The sequence below is a fragment of the Xyrauchen texanus genome, chromosome 10 (assembly GCF_025860055.1).
Source record: "Xyrauchen texanus isolate HMW12.3.18 chromosome 10, RBS_HiC_50CHRs, whole genome shotgun sequence".
Taxonomy (NCBI): domain Eukaryota; kingdom Metazoa; phylum Chordata; class Actinopteri; order Cypriniformes; family Catostomidae; genus Xyrauchen; species Xyrauchen texanus.
This window is the reverse complement of record NC_068285.1, coordinates 38,765,378-38,787,957: the sequence shown is the minus strand read 5'-3', so window position 1 is coordinate 38,787,957 and position 22,580 is coordinate 38,765,378. Positions and strand designations below refer to the sequence as shown.

Genomic DNA, 22,580 nt, shown 5'->3' with positions numbered 1-22,580 from the left:
TACAGAGTTTTTGCAGTGCATTCTATCCAGCTATAGTGTCTTTATTGTTGATGTTTAGGATAGCTGGGCATTCATTGTTTACAAGTATACTGTTCATTCAAGTTAATATACTTGTGTTTTATCTAGTAAAAAAGTTAATGTCTTGATATTTTTATTGAAATATGCTCTCCAGATATGTATTAGGATGCATGCAAATTTGCTTGGAACAATATTTTCTCACTTATGTTGTTTGTATGTTTTTTTACGCAGAAAAAGTATACTTTTCACATGTAAATCCTTAAAAGGGGACTTTATTCCTACCTCATTAGAGTTTCCAGAATTTATGAATATGAACACTTCTAAAGTTTCCTGCTGGACACAAGATGTCTCCTACACCCCCATGTTCAGTGTATGTGCACTTTACAGCTTCAACTTTCTACATCACATTAATATTAATTGAATATTGGATCAGACTTAAATTCCAAATTAGTTGTGATATCACAAATCATGCCAGTAAGCATGCCCGTTAAAACTGGATTTTCACTGAGTTCGGAGACAATTCCCACTTTCAGCTGATGTGTGAAAACAGCATTTCATGTTTCCAACTCTGCACATACATGTTTGATTTTCACTGTGTAGAATAATGTAGAATAGATGGCACTTCAGTGATCCCCACGGGGAAGTTCACACATTATCGCAGCTCTGTTTCGTGAGCTGTGATAATACTTGAATTTCACCTGGGGATCAGTCAAGTTCATTCTATTTTACATCATTCAGCACTGTGAAACTCAAACATCCAACAGGAAGAAAACCATTTTTGAGTGGAGGGGCTCTAAGTAAATGAAGTTCAAATTTAAATGTATTTCAATACAAAATAAAAAAAAAAACAGGTTTGTCTCATGTGTATGTTAATGGATCAAATGAACAATGATTTATATATTTAATTGATGATAATAATTTCCTTTCCAATAATTATGTAAGTTTGAGTTGGACAAATGTAAATCAATTTCATTTAGTTAATGTAATTATTTTATTTCAGCTGTATTTGGTAAAAGTTAGTTAGGCTAACTCAATTACATACTGTTGTAAGTATTTGATAAAAATAAGTTAGCCTCACTCGTTTATATTCTTTTGCATCTATTTGATGCAAATGAGTTATGCTAACTGATTTACATTCTGTTGAATGGATGTACTCAGTTTGAGTTGGGACTACATATATTTATTGGATGGAAATCCTGCCCACAACTTAATTGAGTTCATCCAATGAATCATTTTTTTGAGTGTAGTCATGCCAGTGCAGCTCCAATCTACTTGAATGGGGGAACAGAAATCTCAAAAACAATTGGTCAAGATTACGATCACAGAACATATTTCAAATCAGCAATAAAATCTGACAATACTGAAATTATAAATTATGCTATTTTACCTTATATTACGCTAAAACAAGCAATTGTATCGACTTGAATAACTAATGCGCATGCGCGTTTGCTAGTTGATTGACAGGCGATGTCTGTGTCTAAAAGGTGATTGGCTCTTTTACCTGTAAGGCGGAAATCAGCCACCATCTGATGACCGTTGGGCGCTTAGAGCTCCTTTGTTGGGTGTTCCGATTAATACCATTCATTTAAATAGAAGTGACCCATCTCTGCTAAATAATCTCTGATTTGATTGGCAGCCGCATTCGTTTGACTTTGATTGGCAGATGTTTTCTTTGTTGCGATGCATTTCAATCGCCACTAGAGGGAGGCAGGTACACAAAACACACTCAAAACGCTGCCGTGAAGAAGTCTACCCATAAACAAGGACATGTAAGGTTAGGTAATAAATACATTAGTATGTATATGCGACATTTCTTAATGTACAATATCCGATCTCGGCGTCAGTAAGCTATGGTTCTGGTGTCTTAGTACTCGTTTGAGGTCTAGGCTTGTTTTCTGCACATTTGACTGTTTTCCTGGGTGCAAACAGGAGTCATTGTCACTATAGCATATCGACAGTATATTGTCAGGTTTTGACAGACCATCGCGCAATTAAGGTTAAGTTATGGCAAATCCAGGCCACGTGTCAAAGGTTCGGTGTCTGTATAAAAGAATCCTGCTATTGCACCGGTTCATGCCCATAGACCTGCGAGCTCTGGGTGATCAGTATGTGAAAGATGAATTCAGAAGACACAAGACTGCATCACATGAAGAAGTCAAGCGCTTCATGGTAGAATGGGAGGTAAGAGTGGAACTAACTGTAAGATCTGCTTATCATTTGAGAGCAAGAAAGCAAAATACATTTGAATCACTTAAGTTTAATCAAGACTCTGAAGAGTGTTCCTCAAATAACACCTCGAATCGTCTATATCGATTACACTAATTACACTTGCATGCACGACTTGAGCGTTTGAATGCCAGCTGCAGCTATTTGTGCATATTTTTAATCATAAATTGACTTCCTAACCTCCATCATGATTCTCTAATTTCCCATGTAAATGCAGCAAATATTAATGTGCATGGTCATTCTGTGTAATATTTCAAATTTAGCTTGAGTCGTCAGTGCACTGTGGACAGGTCGAGTGTATTTATAAAGTGTTGTAAAACTGCAACTACTGCATTGCAAAACAAATTGATTGTGCAGGAGATGTTATTGAACCAAGAGGAGTTACAAAACCAAGTCCCTAAATGTTCTATAACTTCCACATGATGGCAGCACGAGCACGCCTTGCTAAATGCTCTGACAAAACTTGCACATCTCTATATCTGACTAATCTGTGCAATGTCTTCCTGGTAGCTCAGTTGTATGCAAAGCACAAATTGTATACATTAATTACACTTTTAATCATCTCTTTAATAAGGCATCATTCTTTAATTTAATTATGGTTACAGAATTGCATCTCCTTATGCGAGCTCTGACGCCATACTCGTATGAAACATCCCATGACAAATCTAAAGAATGAAGTCAATGCATGAACTCCACTTGAAAATGCAATATAGTGCATTTAAGGAGCTAAGATGCAGATGCCCTTATGCATCCACTCCTACGTTGAGAATTGGAGATGCTTTGAAGGAGCAATCAAAACGATGCCAGCACAGCAACTTGTGGAAGCAGAAAACCACAGTCGCATTAACGTACAGGCTGAAGCCTAGGGGCCCACATCTTCCAGGGGACCCCGTTCGCAGGAAGACCGCATCTAAATGCGTTTAGCGGGAGACGCTTGTATAAATATGGAAACGGTGCACATCAGTGAAAAGCTGGCTGTGAGCGAATGGTCATACAGTGCCTCACCCACTGTCGGATGACTGCCAGGGAGGCCCTGTGAAAGCATGAGCACATGGGCCCTGGTGTACCTTAATGCACACCTGCAGATAACATAAGCATGGACAACACTGGTTCCTGTTGATAAATTCACAGTCATGCAATGCGATTTTCGAGAACTGTATGTTCCTGGATTGGCATTGACAGTAACAGATATTCTCTAGGAGAGTAAAAATCACCCACTTACATGTAACGAGAGTCACTGTGCCCTTGCAAAAAGTGGGCAGCTGACTGTGAGGAAGGAATTCTAGTACCCTGTAACATTTTATCTATGCATGCATGCAGTTACACAAAAATGAACAGATAATGTAATAAAATAAAAGAGTAGATCCCAAGCTAAAGTATGTAATTTCTCTGCCACCAGTGAAACCAATCAGAATTACAAAAGTAATTATTGTTTTTAATCAGTATTCCTCAACACAGCCCCACATGCCATTGGCCTGAAAGGTGCACTAGTGACTGACGCTAAAGGCTGTAGCCTCCTCGTTAGCGCGCCCACCTCTCATGCTGGCTGACGGCGGTTCGGATCCCACACAGAGCGGTTCAAGTAGGACCTTACAGTGGTGCCATGACCCGGATTGGAGTGAGGTTTAGGTGGTTGAGTGTAATGGTACGTGAAAGCTGTGCGGTATATGTAATCCTCACTCCCCTGTCCTCAAGAGGTGCACTAGCGACTGATTATAGAGGCTGTAGCCTTTAGCCTCCTCGTTAGCGTGCCCGCCTCCCATGCCGGCTGATGCTGGTTCAAATCCCGCTTGGAGCAGTTTGAGCAGGATCGGTTACACTTGATGTCCAATTTTGTATCTAGACTCTGAAGCAAACCCACTTGAGAACCACTGTCTTAGAAGAGACTTCATATCGGGATGCAGCTGTAAACAGTGTCCACTCTGATATTAGTTCTGGGAAGGAGCCAGTCTGTACTTTAGACCCCCTCCCCACTCGTTCATTAAGAGGTGAGTGAATCACAGAGGGGTCTCAGGTTTCAAAGCACTGCTGGGGTAAAAAAGAGAAATTCGCAAAAGGGCGGCAGAGCCAGGAACAGACGTAGTGCAAGCCTCCAAATTTGATTAGGATCACTGAGTGTTCACTTTAATCCAGTTACAGTAGAGGGCCCAGGGGACTTCTCATCGCCTAATAAATTGGCTGCATTGCAACAGACAAGCTTTCCCTAAGGAGGAAAAGAAAAAGCGAGAATTGTTGTATGAAAGAAGGGGTGCATGTGTGTTTATGTATTTAACTTAATAAGGCTTTTTTCCATTTATTAGTGGTGGTTTTTAAGTCATGTAATTCATCCAGCATCAGTTGTGCTACAGACATGAGTGATACCTCAAATCGTGTAGCTTGTTGTCTAAAGTGGTCAGACTTGGTATTTTCCTCTGGCAGACAATAAACCGTACAAAATAAAAAAAAAAAGGGATCTGAGCCATAGGGTTAGGGTTGGTTAGGGTTAAGGTTTTGGGCAGATTACTTCTGAGATGTAAGCTGCAATTGATTACAAATAAAATGACACTTTAAATTACATAAATTGTAATCAGTAATTTTGTTATGTTTTATATTCCTTTTATTAGGTAATATAATCAGATTACTTTTGGATTTGTTATTGCTTGGTGAAAATCTTTAAGTGTATTAAATTACAATTTGCACTCCTTTCATTAAACATTAATTAACTTGCAATAACACTGCACTCCCTGCCTATATATTTTAATGTACTTGGATTAAAATATCCAAGGATATTTTTAGGAGTGGTGGTGGTGTAGTGGTCTAAACCACATAACTGGTAAACTGGTAATCAAAAGGTCACTGGTTCGATCCCCACAGCCACCACCATTGTGTCCTTGAGCAAGGCACTTAACCCCAGGTTGCTCTGGGGGGATTGTCCCAGTAATAAGGGCTTAATTATCGTAATTATCGCTTTGGATAAAAGCGTCTGCCAAATGCATAAATGTAAATGTAAATGTATTCTGATTACTTAATCAAGATTACATGTAGTCCATTATTGCCAGGGTCTAGAATATCAAAAAGAATTGGTAATGAATTAGCAACCATCAAGCAACATCTTAGCAACCAACCAGCATACTCTGGCAACTGTATGTATTGAGATGATCAGGGGTGCAATAGAGTCAAGAAATGCTGCAGGCCACATTCGAAACCGCACCTCCCATAGAACCACTGCACCAATGTTTCACAAGCATGTTCATTACTGCTCAGCCAAGGCTCAAAGGTGTGTTTTAAGAGTGGAGACATGAAAGGGAGGGAAATTTAGGCAGGGTCTTCGATTGTGGCTGGGTAGATGGGTGTTATTGATATAGGGCTGATTGAAGATGGGGTTGTGAATGCAGAATTTAAAGGTGAAGTGAAATATGGAATGGATTGTGGTGCCTGAACACATCATTTGTGCACTTTTAAGGTAATAACTTAACATATTGGCAGCACTATTAAGGTAATAACTGGAATATAGACCATTTGTAGTTCCCACAGCTAAATGTTTTATGTTTTGTAATTATTATCATCATGTAACAAAAGTGTCAGTCAATAAGTTAAATGTAATTAAGTATTTAGGTATGAAACATACTCAATACATGTATGTTGCGAAGTTCGTAAGCTCAATGTTGCATTCTAAAATGTGTCAAAATGCAATTCATAACGTGACTCATGTATCATCACAAGGGGTGCTATAGCTGGATACTTGTCTCTCAAGTATTGGGCTGGTTATTGATAAAGATTTCCTGATTCAATTAGATTCCAATTCACAAGCTCTCGATTTGATTTTGATTTGTTTCATTATTGATTTATATGGGTGAATTATAGTTATAATGTCCCGTTTGCTTACATAAAGAAATTCTCTCCCAGCTAATGTTGTTAATTATACAGGGGGCCTTCTAAGTAGCTACATTATGAAAATATTCATTTGACTAAATATGTTTTAATAGTTTTTAATCAGTCACATATTAGCTTTTTCAAAATATATTCATCCATCCATCCATCCATCCATCCATCTTCAACCGCTTATCCGAAGTCGGGTCGCGGGGGCAGCTGCTCCAGCGGGGGGCCCCAAACTTCCCTATCCCGAGCCACATTAACCAACTCTGACTGGGGGACCCCGAGGCGTTCCCAGGCCAGTGTGGAGATGTAATCTCTCCACCTAGTCCTGGGTCTTCCCGAGGCCTCCTCCCAGCTGGACGTGCCTGAAACACCTCCCTAGGGAGGCGGCCAGGGGGCATCCTTACCAGATGCCCAAACCACCTCAACTGACTCCTTTCAACGCAAAGGAGCAGCGGCTCTACTCCGAGCTCCTCACGGATGACTGAGCTCCTCACCCTATCTCTAAGGGAGAAGCCCGCCACCCTTCTGAGGAAGCCCATTTCGGCCGCTTGTACTCGCGACCTAGTTCTTTCGGTCATGACCCAACCTTCATGACCATAGGTGAGGGTAGGAACAAAAATTGACCGGTAGATCGAGAGCTTTGCCTTCTGGCTCCGCTCTCTTTTCGTGACAACGGTGCAATAGAGCGAGTGCAATACCGCCCCCACTGCCCCGATTCTCCGGCCAACCTCCCGCTCCATTGTCCCCTCACTCGTGAACAAGACCCCCAGGTGCTTGAACTCCTTCACTTGGGGCAAAACCTCATTCCCTACCTGGAGTACGCACTCCATCGGTTTCCTGCTGAGAACCATGGCCTCAGATTTAGAGGTGCTAATCCTCATCCCAGCTGCTTCACACTCGACTGCCAAGCGATCCAGTGAGAGCTGAAGGTCACGGACCGATGATGACATGAAGACAACATCATCTGCAAAAAGCAGCGATGAGATCCCCAGCCCACCGAACCGCACACCTTCCCCACCCCGACTACGCCTCGATATCCTGTCCATGAATATCACAAACAGGATTGGTGACAAAGCACCGTTTTCAATCAATAAATATTATATTACATTGCATATTTTTTTTTGTTAAATACTAATTATTTGATTGCATAATTTGTACTATTTACAGGTATTTACATAGAATTGTTGAACATTTACTGACTGTAAAGAACAGAAAGACAACTAAAAGAGAAATTATTCAATGACAAATGGTTATGGGATCTTGTCTTGGACACACATTACACAGAACAACTTTTACTCTCCACACGCAGTGAAAAGATCTCACTGCTGAACACTTCACAACTAAACTACACAATTACTGGTGAGTGAAATCTAAACATTTACCAGCCAGTTGCCATATATACAGTGCATCCAGAAAGTATTCACAGCGCTTCACTTTTTCCACATTTTGTTATGTTTTCAGCCTTATTCCAAAATTGATTAACTTCATTATTTTGGGTCATTATGGGGTATTGTTTGTAGAATTTTGAGGAAAATAATTAATTTACTCCATTTTGGAATAAGGCTGTAACATAACATAAAGTGAAGCACTGTGAATACATTCCGGATGCACTGTACATTACACTCAAGTCACATAGCGTAAAATTTGGTTGCAAATGCGAGTGGATTCCTCTCATTGTAGTTGAGAGTTGCGCATAGAGTAAAAGATCGATCTTGGGATATAAAAATCAATATCGAGATCGTTCAAATGAAGATCACGATTTTCCCGCTCTCGGTGGGGCGCATGGTGAGTTGTGCATGGATGCTGCAGAGAATAACGTGATGCCTCTACGTGCGCTAAGTCTCCGCTGTAAAGCGCTCAACAAGCCACATGATACGTGGGTTGATGGTCTCAGACTTGGAGGCAACTGAGACCACCTCCACCACCGGGATTAAGGCGAGTTACTACGCCACCACAAGGACTTAGAGCGCATTGGGAATTGGTCATTCCAAATTGGGGAGAAAAAGGTGAGAAAATAATAATAATAAAAAAGATCTATTCTCTAAAAGCTTATATTCAAAATACACTTATATTTAAGATCCATTCTCTTAAAGCAAGTCAAAATATCATATATGCTCCTTCTCAGGTGAATATTTTTAATATTATATTCAACATTCTCAGATGACAATTTTTTTCTTCTGCAGTATAGCTGCTTAAGAAAATGTACATTGTTTTAAAGGATTATTCGATATTTATATTGGAAAACAAGCCAAAACAAATAAAAAATATAATTTGTTGCAGTGTAAAATAGGGTGAAGACTACCCTCTCATCTTTCTGTTCACTTCAATCCATCTTTAACTCTCAAAAAGACAAACTCTCTCTTATTAATAAAGCTGCGTATTGCCAATTTTCTTCACAATAAGAAATGCACAGTGACATGTATATTATGATTCAATAAGTTGCGAGCCATCACGTTATAATCTAGCTGCATTAAGCATGCATGCTCGAGGGATGAGCATCCCTGCAACAGAGTGTGCATCAGCCCGGTGCAGTTTCAATCTCTCCCCCTTAGATCGGGACATTCGTGCAACTCCTAGAAGAGGTGCTGACCGCACAGAGAAATGCCAGTTTTGGAGTTTGAAGTTATTTGCTTCTGTATTATTTTAACTTTAATAAAGCATGAAATATAACTGCATTTAAGATGTAACGCTGGGGTGTTTCCTTTAAAGTGCTCTGACTCCGTCAGAAGCAACAGAAGCTGTTTGGAAAGTTTAGAGTGTATCTGGACTGTGAGCTATGTAGTTCCTCTCCTCAATCAGGCGTGAGCTGAATTGCTGCTTTCGTGCATCATCATTAGAGCTTAATATGATCTCATGATACTTTTAAGTTAGATCAAACGACTATTCGACAATTAAGATTTTTTCCGTCAATTTTTTATTGTCAACGTTGTCGATAACGTTGACTAATCATTTCAGCCCTACTGTAGACATGTTTATGCTAACACATCCGGTTTAATGGCTTTGAGGTTTGTTACTGCCACATTAACACAAAAACACACGTAGGTATGTGCACTGAGATTGAACACATGCAATGTGTTGGCCATGCATTTACATATGTGATTTTGCACTTGTGTTTTCGAGTTTGTTTCTGGCCTTAGACTTCACTTCCTACATTGAAATTAAGAGAGGTGTGGTGATGTGATATAGTGGCCAAAACTTAGGGCTGGCATCTGGAAGGTTGCTAGTTTGAGCCTTCAAAGATATTAACCATGACCCATTATCATGAACCTCTTGTAGTTCTAAGGGGGTTGTCTCTGTAATTGAACTGTAAATCACTTTAGATAAAAGCATCTGATAACTGACTACCAACTTTCATGAACAGTCATCTATTGGTATTTGTACATAAAATGTCTGAGCTCTCTACTGTAATGCATACAGATTAGCAGACATAGACCCAATCTATGTATCAATATACTGTAGATCTTTAAAGTTTTTTCCCCTTGGGAAAGTCACTCTATTCCCGGCAAGCATAAAGAAGGGTTGCCTGATTACGTAATTTAGATGGAAAGTGAAGTGTTTATATTCAGAAGATGAGCTTCACCAAAAGGCTTGCCATTCAGCATACCCACCTCCCCTCCATTCTTAAAATATTACTCCTTGGCAAATGTTCAATCTAATTACATTATGTAGAGGAGGAAGCTTCTCAGACAAATAGCTCTTTGCTACCAAAATTGAATTGCAGCCAAAATTCCAAGTCATTAGTTGAGTGAATGGGAGTTATTAATGGTTTTGTTTTCAACGTGTTTTTGTGAATGAGTCTGTCCATAATCTCATGTAGGTTTGATCGTAAGCAGTCACGACAGATGTGTCTGTTTCATTAAGAATGTCCAAACAAGCAAGCACATTTGATAGAAATAGTCAGCCCAACTGAGTGTGGTAGAGTGTGAATATGCAAAGTGCCACACTTCAGGACTTTGCGTCCAAGTACTTAACATTTGTCAGTATTCCGTTTTCAAGGATCAGGGATGGGAATCTGATAATTCTGGTTCAGATTGTGTTTCCACTTAACGATTGTGGTTCTATACAGATTGTTTTAGTACCTTTGAGGAAGAACCTTCCCAGTAAAGGGTAATTTAGTTTGTACCAAATGAAAACAATATTATTTTGGTAACGCATCTTTTTGTTATTTTTTTTTTTTTCACTTTTTCTCCCAAATTTGCAATGCCCAATTCCCAGTGCGCTCTAGGTCCTCGTGGTGGCGTAGAGACTCACCTCAATCCGGGTGGAGCATGCCCTGGATTCAAGCTCACGACTCCAGGGTTGGTAGTCAGCGTCTTTACTCGCTGAGTTGCCTGGCCCCCGGTAACGTATCTTTAACCACATGTTGTCTTATGTACAACCAGTCAGTTATCACACTGATTTAAGTCTCATGAGTACACATATAAAAGTTACACCTTCCTTGTAGACAGGCCTTGCATCCAAATATCCATACTTTCCTACTATAATGTACGGCAAAACCAGTTTGCCAATGGACTAGTATATCCAAATCCTCAGTATTTATAAAACAACAAGCGAGAAATGCCTGGATGACCTATTGTATCCAGCGAGATTCTGAATTCTGTATTGACTATAGAGTTTACATATCCCTCTTCTCAACTGTAAGTGCTCTCTGTAAATACAGTGTGTATATATATATATATATATATATATATGTATGTATATAGATGTTAAAACAGTAACTGCTCTGACTAATTCAGTGAATGAGGGAGTCATCAGAGTCAAACCAAAAACCTCTGAATTTGAAAATGTGCTTTTAATGCTTCATTAAATAGAAATGGCTCATAAGAGTCATTCATCTATGAATTGGACTACACTGGTCGTGCTGTTTGTGTTTAGTCGTGACTTGTGGTGTTGTACATTCAGTAGGGGTGCAGGGAATGCTGTCTCATTTTAGTATGGGGTTTTGTCCGAATAAGTGGAAGAAATGATCATGGAAATAATTTAGTTCCAGTATTTATAAAAATGGTGTTGTTTTCAATTCCGAACCCTGTCAAGAAGTCAAAATTAATTTGTGCATAATAGTTGTGCATAAAAGGACAGATTAAGAAGTGACATAACTTAATCCAAACTCATGAGCAGATGATATGTTGAAGGCCAACTTTAGTCACAGGCTAATCTATATGTTTTGAGCTTGTAATGGAGAGAATAGTAAAGGAGTGTGCAGACGGAGTGATTTCAGCTCGCTGGAAAAGAGCAGTACTCCAGCAGGCATTGACCTCCATTAGACCTTAATAGATTCAGTGATCCTACACATCCCCCAGCAACTCCTGTGACCTGCATTTCGTCATGTGAATTGCAATCAATGAATTTCCAACAAAGAGAAATAAATAATTCTGCCAGAGTCTGTCATAGTTAATCAATAGCGCTCTATCAAATTAAATTTTTATGTGTGCGTGCATGTGTAAAATCAATATGACAGCCAATTGTAGGCATTAGTGGTTTGACATGAAGCTTTGGTTACCTCTTGAAAGTTTTCCATGTTATAACAACTAAAGTAACAGTGTGTCTTAGCGAGGCCTGATGCAATACATTTCCAGCGACTAGCAATTTGTCCACAGACTCCACACTTAACTTGCAACTGCTTCACAAAAAGATGTAATCACTGCCAATCATAAGTATGTTTAATATACAGTTATTTAGAGCATCATTTGAGACTGACGTGATTGTGGCAGATTGGGACAACACTTGAATTTCCTGTTTTTTTTATCACTTGTTGCTTCTGGTAAGGATATGCTATAAGTTTCAGAAATCTGCATCTGTTGTTTATGTATTCTGATCTCTGTCTTATTTTCTGTGCAGGACTACAAAGACACCCTACAGACGCAGGTGCTGGAATCAGGGGGAAACAAGAAATTGGTATTTGGAGCTGATTTATCGGAAGAGAAACTCAAATTGTTTCAGGATGAGCAAATTGGGCAGCTTTACGAGCTTATGCTTGAGTCTAATAAACCCAACCGGCAGTTTGCCATTCAAGAGGAGGTCACGCCAAAGTAACACCAACCCCCCACCCCCCACCCTCCAATACCGCCACTTGCAGCAAACAATGTCACATTTGGGACATTTTGAATCATGATAAAGCACTCTGGTTCAGAGCCAAGACTGTTGGAAATGGGTAATTACATTAAAGTGTGCTTCAAAGAACTCCAGAGTCTTCATTGTTGATTTGTTTTTATGTTTCTGAGGATACAAAAGTAGCTGGTAAAGGTGGCTTTGTGATCAGCAGTTATAATGTGGGCACTTGAGCAATTTATTGACAGCACCACATAGTGGTTACATTTGTGATTTCAGTACTCATAATTAAAAAACAAATATATATATATATATATATATATTTTTAGAAACATTTGGCTAAACTCAGGATTCTTCTCTCAACATATTCCTGTAGTCTTGCAAAACACCATGATTGCCAATTTTTCAAGGTCTGAAATGCCTTTCTCATTTTTATCAGATTTGTATTCCATTTTTTTGTACACCAATTCAAAGTTTATCTGATCTTTAGGAAAACTGGTTCTGATCATCTTCAGACCAAACCTCATAAATATAAATCACTGGAATTTTCAAAGCTGCTTAACTGTAACCCACCAACAAAGTTGATTGTGAGAATGGAAATATGGCTGTATCTTGGCAATGCTTTGTCATACAGTACTGTGCAAAAGTCTTTAAGATGTTTCACAACAGCATTTGTCTTAAAGAGCACCTAGTATGGTTTTTAAACGTGCCTAATTTTGTTTCAGAGGTCTCATACAATAGATTTGCATGCATCCAAGGTCAAAAAACACTTTAATTTGATCATAATTTAAATTGCAGCATTACCTGTTTTTCCCCAGTGTAAAAAAAACAACTCGTTGAATGATCCGTTCTAAAGGATTAATTCAAAACTCCTCCTTTCAGAGAGCCTACTCTGCTCTGATTGGTCAGATGTCCCAGTCTGTTGTGATTGGTCTACCGCTTACAGCACGTGTCAGAAAGGAATTTGCGAGTTTCAGAACAGTCTGAAAAAATTCTGTTTTACCTTACCAATTTGAAACAGAGTCCGATAGTGATACATTGGAAGATAAACCTGAACCACCATCACAAGCATTACAAGAACAGGGCGTTTCTCAGTGGTAAGTTTATATGTAGTTTGACAATAACGTTAGGTAGCCGGTTAGCAGAGGCTAACAGCGTGCACTGGCTGTACACGTATACAGACCAGAGGCGGCTTTTTTGTTACTAAATTATGTAGGTTCGTACAGGAAGTAAATCTGGAATTACTAATGACTCGTTCCAGGTGTTATAACACACTGAAAGGTAATATTTGAAAAACCATAATATGTGCTCTTTAAGATGTTTATTTATATCTTTACATTTATGCATTTGGCAGAGGCTTATATCCAAAGCGACTTACAGTGCTTTTATTACAGGGACAATCCCCCCTGAGCAACCTGGAGTTAAGTGCCTTGCTCAAGCACACAATGGTGGTGGCCCTGGGATTGAACCACTGACCTTCTGATTAACAGTTATGTGCTTTAGCCCACTACCACTCATATATCTTCAGCTTTAGTGTGTCAATAGTAAATATAAATGTTAGACGCACAAACTTACTTTTGCAAATAGAAAAGATTAGAAGAAAGGGGTGCCCTGCACCAGATGTCATGGCCCCCACAAAGCCCCCCACTGAAGATTGTGTCAGTCTGAGATTACATAAATAGACAGAAGCAATTAAGACAGCCTAAATAGAAGAACTGTGGCGAATTCTCCAAGAAGCTTGGAACATCTTATCTGCCAACAACCATGAAAAACTGTCCAGGTGTATCTAGGAAAATTGGTGTGGTTTTAAAGGCAAAGGTGGTCACACCGAATATTGATTTTGCTTTTTTTATGTTTACCGGACTTTGTATGACATTAAGTGCTAAATGAAAACTATTTGTCATTATTTTTGAATACATCCTCACTATGTCCCTAAAACTTTTGCACAGTACTGTGTATTGAAGCAAAACTTTGTAATCATCATTGGCACCATGCCTTTTTAAGATATGTCCATCCAGGACAAGTTTTGAGACAAGCTAAAAAGTTGCATTATTTTCTTTGCCTTCATCATGGTTGTGAAAAAAAGCCCAAATCAATAATGCTTCCTTCTCTTTGTGAATTATTAGATTGTCTGAAAACAAATACCTCATTAGCCTGGGAGAGTAGCAGCTTAGATTGTTCCATTATAGAGCTTCACAAAAACCATCATCGCTGTCAGCAAGCATCAGCAGAATGGCAGAGAGATATTTTCTCCAATGTTGAACTTGAACAAATACTGCACTGAATGAGGTGCATCTTTAGTCAAGTAAGAAAACCAATTTGCTTGGCATTGAATGCTAAAATCAATGGTGTGCAAAGAAATCAGTATTCATATGACAGCATATACAGTCTCAACATAAATAATGGCGAGCAAAGTGTTTTGAATAGAGCTGTTCAAGCGGAGGTGGTTTGTTTTGTTGCCGACACTTCAGCATGGCTCCCTCAACACACAAATTAATATTTTTGAATGCCACTTCAATCATGAAACAAGCTGTAACGACATAATACAACTCCAGTAAAAGTATGTGCAAGCCAAAAACAGTGATCTCCCACAACAAAAAGCTATTAAAATCGTTTTGTTGTTGTTGACGTGTTACAGAGGAAACAAAACTAAGAATCACCAAAATTCAACAACTTGTTAAAAGACAAAGAGACAGAGAATGGAGTAAAACCAGAGTAAACATGTGAAGGTTCACTTTGAGGGAATTCTTGGGGTTCGATTTTTGCTGTTTGCTTCTCGACAGGTAAGCTACACTCAGGTATTGCTACACAAGTTAGTACATTACCGTTGAGCTTCAGATGAATGCGTGAGATACTCTGAATATGTATCATTACGCTTTCTAGTTACCTAGAACCATCCTACTTGTGCTAGATCACCCACACACCAGCATGTTCAATCCAGCGATGTTATTGGACGAGCCGAATCCACTAAAAAGCTTTCTGTCCTGTATGTTTGTTATAGTGGATGTTAAATGTTTATCATCTTTTATTTAGTATGTCCTATTTGTTCATAGGGTTCATCAGAGTGCGAAAGGGTGTGATGAAGGCAAAGGTTGTTTGAAAACATACTTATTTTTGAAATTCCGTTTGGTGCCACTAGTAGCGCAGAAATTGCACACTTCACCTTTAAAGTGTAAAAAAGGACCAAAAAAATATCATAATAGTTCTGAAAGCATACTATAACGACCTGAAGTTTACATCATTTATAAGTAAAAATGTTGATATCTGTTGCGCATTCATGTGAAAACCTGCATTGTTAAGTACCAAGTACTTGAACAAACAAGCCACCATGAACAAGCTCCACTCATAGCGCTCAAGGACACACAGCAGATGTAATAATTTTCAGTGATGAAGTAAATTGCGGATTGTTTCTTACCAAATCCTATTGAATGCCTTCTGATCACTTAGAATATTATGCACAAGCCACATTAACTACCTTTATCATATATACTTATACATTTTTTACCTTTTTTTAAGCTTTAAAGTAAGGCACTTTTTAATGACGTAGTGTCAAAATGATCACACAGAATCACAACATGTTGCTACTGAATGTCCCAGTATCCTGACATATTCCCAATTCTGCAGAGTTGCCGAAATCTTCATCTCCCATTGGACACCTTTTCACCAATTCAGTTGTGCTTACCTTTTCCTGTGGTGCTACTGAAACGCGGGTTCTGGTGTCATGGAAACCAGAAAGAAATCATGTTTACATAATCAATGATGAGTGCGACTTGGAGGTTGCATTTTCCCTCTAAAATTACATTTCTACTCCACTGATGGTTAGGTTAAAGGTTGGGATCTAAGTCATGGGGTAGAGTTAATAAAATATGCATTCCTGTTGACTGTATTACATAATTTATAACTAAAAACATGCTTTAAAACACCTTTGGTGCCACTCTGGACATTTCTCCTAGAAACTGGAGTTCACCCTTGCCCATACGTTCAACAACACTTCCAGCTTTGGCCACTGGGGGCAATAGTTTGAATTTCAGTAAGCAATGACTGATTTCAGCTAAAGAACTTTCGACCTACTGTTGCTGAATTCACAGTGTAGTTAGTTCACTTGTGTAGCAGAAATAATGTTATATGGGTTTGGAATAGCATGAGAGTGTGTAAATTATGACAGAATTGTCGTTTTTGGGTAAACCTTTTCTTTAACTACTAGCTAGCAAAAGCACTTGTTAGAAGGAAATGAAAAGGCTATATAAAAGCCTAAGCTTTAAATACATGAGCCCATCCATTTTACTTTCATATTTCTGAAGCCCAACATAACAGAACATTAAACACTAACAAAAATGGCCTGCCTAGTTTCAACGATGCTACGTTAACATCACTGAATATTATTGATGTATACCCAAACTCAATTGGATTAAGTACTGTTTTTCAAATTTAAATGGATTACACAATGAAATTCAGTTGTGGCAAACTATTCAAGAAGTGTGTTGCATTTGCTCATTTGAAGTCAATTCAACAAGCAGCAATAGTCTGTTTTTGATTGAAGCTTGGTGGAGTAAAACACATTCTAACATGAATCATAAAAAATAAGATTCACACAGATATAAAGATGTACATTCGAGATGCTTTGTGCTACAGGCATGGGAAGAGCATGACTCTGGGCTCGCATGGTTTCTGACAGAAGAGAAGGTATATCCTCAGGGACTATGGAAAAACTCATGGGTAATCTCCATGCCTTTGTCTCCGCATACAAAGAGAAAGTGATAAAACTGAAGCACACATACTACAACCTTTTGGTGAAGCTAGTAGAGTTAAAAAAAAAAAAAAGCAGAACAAAAGAAGGAAGAAGGGCAAAATCAATGGCAAGAGACTATCCTACACTTGCTTTTGTGATTAGACTGTTGTTAGAGGAATATAGGGGAGAGTGGGACTAGTCGTCACACTTTTTTTTACACCATTTCACTCTATTTTTGAGTATTTTTAAGACTTTGCAACAAAAACTTTATTGGACATTTCCTCTGTTATTGAGCAGATTAACACACATTGGCCTTTTGTCAACTCCATATGGGGTATGTTGTCAAAATCCCTTTAAACAGCAAAATATAGTAAGACATTTATAAAAACAACAATTTAGCATACAGCAAAAAAATAAATAAATAACACATATTGTAACATACTTACAAGTTAACATTGGAATTTTGACCCTTATGACAACTAGCCCTGGTCCCCCTACACTTCAACAACAGTTGCTAATCAATAATGAGGCATTTAAAAATATATGCAGTGTTTCATCCCTGACACATGGTACTAAAATGTCATGTCTACAGTCAAATATTAGATTGGATTCCCCAAGTCCTTTCTGTGGCTTTGAAGAAAGCATACCATGTCAGGTCACAAGAAAACATTATTCCCAATTATATATTACATACAAGGGTAGTAACTACTCTTTAAGTATAATGTATAATCATTGGTTTAAGTGACAAGTTGCCAACTGCACTTGTGTTGTGAATTCTAACAGTTATACACTGTGTAATTAGTATAAACGCTTGATTGAGGTCAAACTTATTTAGATGATTCAAAGAAATTATAGGCACTAAGACATATGCAATTCTCTGTGCAACAATTATGTACGGTTTAAATAATTAATAAGTCAACAAACAATAAAATGAAGAAGGCGAAAGGATTTGCCCAGAGCCAATAGAAATTTTCCAGGTTATTAGCAGGGCGCAGAAATGGAGACATCAATGTGTGCTTCTGACAAATCAATTTTCATGTGTTGACACATTGCATTATTCATAACGTAAAGCCATTCCATTATTTTCAAACAAACCCAGACCATTGCAAACAAACTGGACTAGTAGCAGATGACTTTGTTAATGTGAAGTGACATTAACAGATAAACATATATAAATATGTTTATCTGTTAATGTGAAGTGACATTAACAGATAAACATATTTATATATTAGAATGAAAAAAGATAGTCTTTAAAGTAACCAACAATATGCTGTTTTCAAGCCACATTACATTTTATTTTGTCTTCAAGAATGTTTTACCTTGGGGTCAATTTGGTGCCAGATGGGCTGGTTTGAGTATTTCTGTAACTGCTGATCTTTTGGGATCTTCACACACAACAGTCTGTAGAATTTACTCCGAATGGTGCCAAAAACAAAAAAATATCAATTGAGAGGCAGTTCTGCGGACGGAAACTCCTTGTTGATGAGAGAGGTCAACAGAGAATGGCAAGACTGGTTTGAACAGGCAAAGTCTACAGTAACTCAGATAACCCCTCTGTACAATTGAGGTGAGAAGAATATCATCTCTGAATGCGGTTCTGAGATGCTGATTGGTGCTGATTTGGTGGCACGAAGGGGACCTATTAGACAGGTGGTTTTAATATTGTGACTGTTCAGTGTATATATAAATAAATATATATATATATATATATATATATATATATATATATATATATATATATATATATATATATATATATATATATATATATATATATATATATATAGTGAAGAATTTGTCAGTGACATTTCATCTCTAAAGAAAGAAAATATACTAAAGAATATATATATATATATATATATATATATATATATATATATATATATATATATATATATATATATATATATATATAGTATATTTTTCTTTCTTTAGATTTTAGGATGAAATGTCACTTGGACAAATTCTTCACAATTTTTATGAGATATTATATGAGATTATAAAAACTATCATACCTCACAACTTGTTTTTGCAAGAGCAAGTTGGTATTCAACCAGGAGTTGATCTGAAAAGTAATCCAGCACTGGCTTTATTGCTTTAAGTGCTTTTGCGACATATCTTGGTTCTATTCAGAGCTTGTGCTTAGCTTGAATATGCTCATACATCTTCAATGAACAAGGGGAGCTGAGATCTGTGACTTTGGAGAGTACAGTCATGAAATGACTCACTGCCTCGTGCAGGAAGGCTTTTTAAAACTGAAGAGCTTGTCTACTTTCTTTATTTATGTTTCCAATCATCTACAAATATTAAAGAGACAGACATATGGAATACGAATATGAAATACAGACTTGCTTGTCATATTCCAAGCTTTCTGAAGACATACGATATGTTTTGGTAAGAAACAACCTGTAATTTAAGTGGTTTGTTTTTTTCTTTAAGAGAAAATCTTTACATGTTTGTGTTAGGCTTAGCCCAGTTTAACTTCTCTCCAACAAACAATAATCTCTACTCTACTCATAACCAAAAACATTTCCATTTGGCTCCATAATTGCTTGCATGATCACGATGCATCCGAGAATGTTTGCACTAGTGTTGGCCTCGTTCATGAGATGTGACAACAATCAAATGTTAAAGTGTTTTGTTCTTCTAGAGGTCATCCTGATGAAATTCTCCCTGCCTGTTTTTCTATTACGATTCAGCTCTGTGCTGATTACACCTTTTACATTTTTGATGAGCCAGATCTTCATAGCTATTTCTATCCTTTCTTTTTATTCAGCTACTGATTCTGCAACTTGAGTTCCAAAAAGGCTGAACAGTGATCATTCATTCTCTCAATTTACCCTGGTTAGTGGGAATTAATATAGTAGGTGGGCAAAACATGAATTATTAAAAGTCAATTATTTAAGAGGGTTTATGGAGCTGCTGGTCTTATGTGACCTCCACTCACAGCACTTCAATTTATATATCAAGAACCTTTCTTTTTATAATGATTTGACATGGTTAGTAACAACAAATGTAGAAACAGTTGATTATGTGTTGTGAAATTGGTATATAGTTAGCATTGTCATCAATAGTATGGGTGTATAGGGGGAAAGATAAATTAGCTACCAGCTTTTAGACCCCTTATAGACCCCATGAAATGGTTTGATGGGCACTGTTTTCTTTCCTCTGTTGATATATTTCCTGTTGAAACAGAAAGTTGGGGTGAGACTTATCAAACACTTTATCTACGTTTTTAAAAAATAAAAACAACTAACAGTCTTTAATTTGTGAACTGTGATTTGTTACTTGCTATTGCTACATGGGTTCAGGTGGTATATAGGGGTCTGGTTTTCAGAAGAGAAAACCGTGTCTCCTTAAAGATAATTTTGGCCATTTTTAGTAGTTTACTAGCATATAGATGTCCTAAACGCTAACAAACATGGTTTGAATCTCCAAATCTCCCATTTTAATAGGCTCTTCAAAGGTCACTTATTTTGTTGATAAAGGATCTGATAAAGGCAATACCTTTTTTTGTCTGTGTGATTCGATGCTGTTTATGAGAAGAGCAATCTATCTCCTAAAAATGATCTCACAATACTCTACAGTATATCCATGTTTATTTGCACATATTCCAAGGACTAACATGTGATTTTGAAGGGAACTGACAAGTTTAACAAGTTTGCTACCAAAAATGTATTAATTGTGATTGAGCTTCTCCTGCTCTTCCAATGCAGTTTCGTTTTCTAGTTGGCAGGGACGTTTACCTCATAGACATGGCAACGGTTCACGATGATGCTGTTGATTGTTTGTTGGAGCAGTGTGAACTGGCCTTTTTATATGAATTTGATGATACATTTTTTAGTTAATTCCAGTGGTGTAACTAGGATCTTACAGGCCCTAGGCTTAAGCACCTGTAAGCCGTTTTCGCTTTTTCGCCCTTTTCGCCTTCCAGGGGCTGGTGGATCCCCCTCTAACATTTTCATCTTCCTTTCCGCTTGTCGGGGCTGTGGTCATTTTTTGCCCTGGGCCCTAGGGCGGCTGTCCACCCCTGTAGTTATGTCACTGGATCATTTTGAAATCTGAAACTAGTGAGATTACTGGGGTCTTTTTTACTCAGGATTAACATTTAAAAAGCAGGACATTTAAGTAAAGTATCCATTTGCTCTGTTTAAAATGTTATTAAAATTTGATGTGCCACAGTTGGCCAGGCAACTCGCAACAACCAATGACGTTTTGGATCAGTGATGTCAAACATGGTGTAAAGGGGTTCAATGAAAGGAGGAGGCGAGAACCGGCTTGACAATATAAATAATAGTTTCATGAAAAACTTAAACAAAAGACACAAACATAAAAACACGACGTCAGCTGCCCGAAAACAATCTCTCTCTATGTCGCACCACTGTCCGCTGTCTGCCTTTATCCCTCTCGGAGGCTTGATTAGCCTGATAAGGGACCGGGTGTGCAGTATCATGACCAGGCCCCGCCCTCCGCCCTGTCACACATGGCGTGACACGACTTGCCATATTTGAATCTATGCAAACATGAATTAGATTTGAGAGCTGTGCCAGAGGAAAATATTTACATTGAAAACTGACTTAACCGCTTCATATGTAGCATCACATATTTGTGACAGATAGTTTAGTACCCCGCATCAGATCGTCACAGATTTGTGCCTTTGGAATTGAAAGCGAATACACAAGCTCCTAGATTTTAAATATGCTCAAGCATCACTTTCAACCACATGATACATTTTTACCCAGTTACAGACATTACAATTATTACAGAAATACACTAATAAGAGAGCTAGACAGCATAATTCATCAGCATTTCACAAAACTTCTTCTTTTGTTACACTGAAGAAAATCATATATATTAGAATGACATGAGCAAGAGTAATTTACATTTTTGTGTAATCTATTCCTTTATTATCATAGATATTAAATATAAAAAATGTCTTAATAGTGGTATTTCTTTCTTATGGGTATACTGTATATATGGATAAGTATTATTTCATTTATCTTATATATCTTTATGTTTTTATATTTTATATGAATTAATATTAAGTCATGTTATCTAACAGTAATAATGAATCATGTCATCCTACAATCATCTGTCACCCTGTAGCTCGGTGGCAATTCACACCTGTCAGTTCTTATCTTCATTGAGACATGTGCATCTAATCACAGCAGTTTGATAGATAGGCGTTGTGTGTGGCTATCAGACTTGATGGTTTCCTTGCAGGTTACTGAAGAGGGTGACCACATTGAGGATCAATCACAGCTCTTCTAATAAGGAGTTTAATGTGAGGAGGCAGTGTGGAGAATAGAGTCACCTTGCAGATTGACACGGCGATGAGCGGCCTTGACATCCCATCTGCAGCATCTGTGCACCCCCACTGCAATGCAAAAAAAAAAATGACAGATCAATATATTTCTCATCTGTACCAAGTGTCCTGGCGAGACCGCAGACATGTGGATGAAGCCAGAATCTACTGTATAGCATACTGTATATTTGACACAGGTTGTTGAAGGGAGATACATTCCTTGTTAAAGACTTTGTGTCTCAATGAGAGACTTGAAATTTTACTTCTGAGTGTGTTTAAAAATGCCTTTCTTGCTCACAAAGTATAAATTAAATAAATTAATCTTATAAAGTAAAACTTTCATCAAATGCTCCAACAGTAAAATTTAAATTGAACTTTGATTTGAAAACGTATTTT

At 37.9% G+C, this 22,580-nt stretch overlaps 1 protein-coding gene across 1 annotated transcript; it reads left to right on the top strand.

The window, feature by feature from the left end:
- Positions 1 to 1,750: 1,750 nt before the first annotated feature.
- sdhaf3 (succinate dehydrogenase complex assembly factor 3) lies at positions 1,751 to 12,282 on the top strand. Its single transcript, XM_052136301.1, has 2 exons — positions 1,751 to 2,199; positions 11,941 to 12,282. Exons 1-2 carry the CDS (start codon positions 2,023 to 2,025, stop codon positions 12,133 to 12,135), a joined length of 372 nt encoding a protein of 123 aa, XP_051992261.1. The 5' UTR covers positions 1,751 to 2,022; the 3' UTR covers positions 12,136 to 12,282.
- The last annotated feature ends 10,298 nt before the right edge of the window (positions 12,283 to 22,580 follow it).

What these genes read in the sequence shown, in the direction of transcription:
- sdhaf3 (XM_052136301.1), top strand. Translation starts at nt 2,023, where the DNA reads ATGGCAAATCCAGGCCACGTGTCAAAGGTTCGGTGTCTGTATAAAAGA. An exon ending in GCTTCATGGTAGAATGGGAG is followed by an intron (nt 2,200 to 11,940) that starts GTAAGAGTGGAA and finishes TTTTCTGTGCAG; the next exon opens with GACTACAAAGACACCCTACA.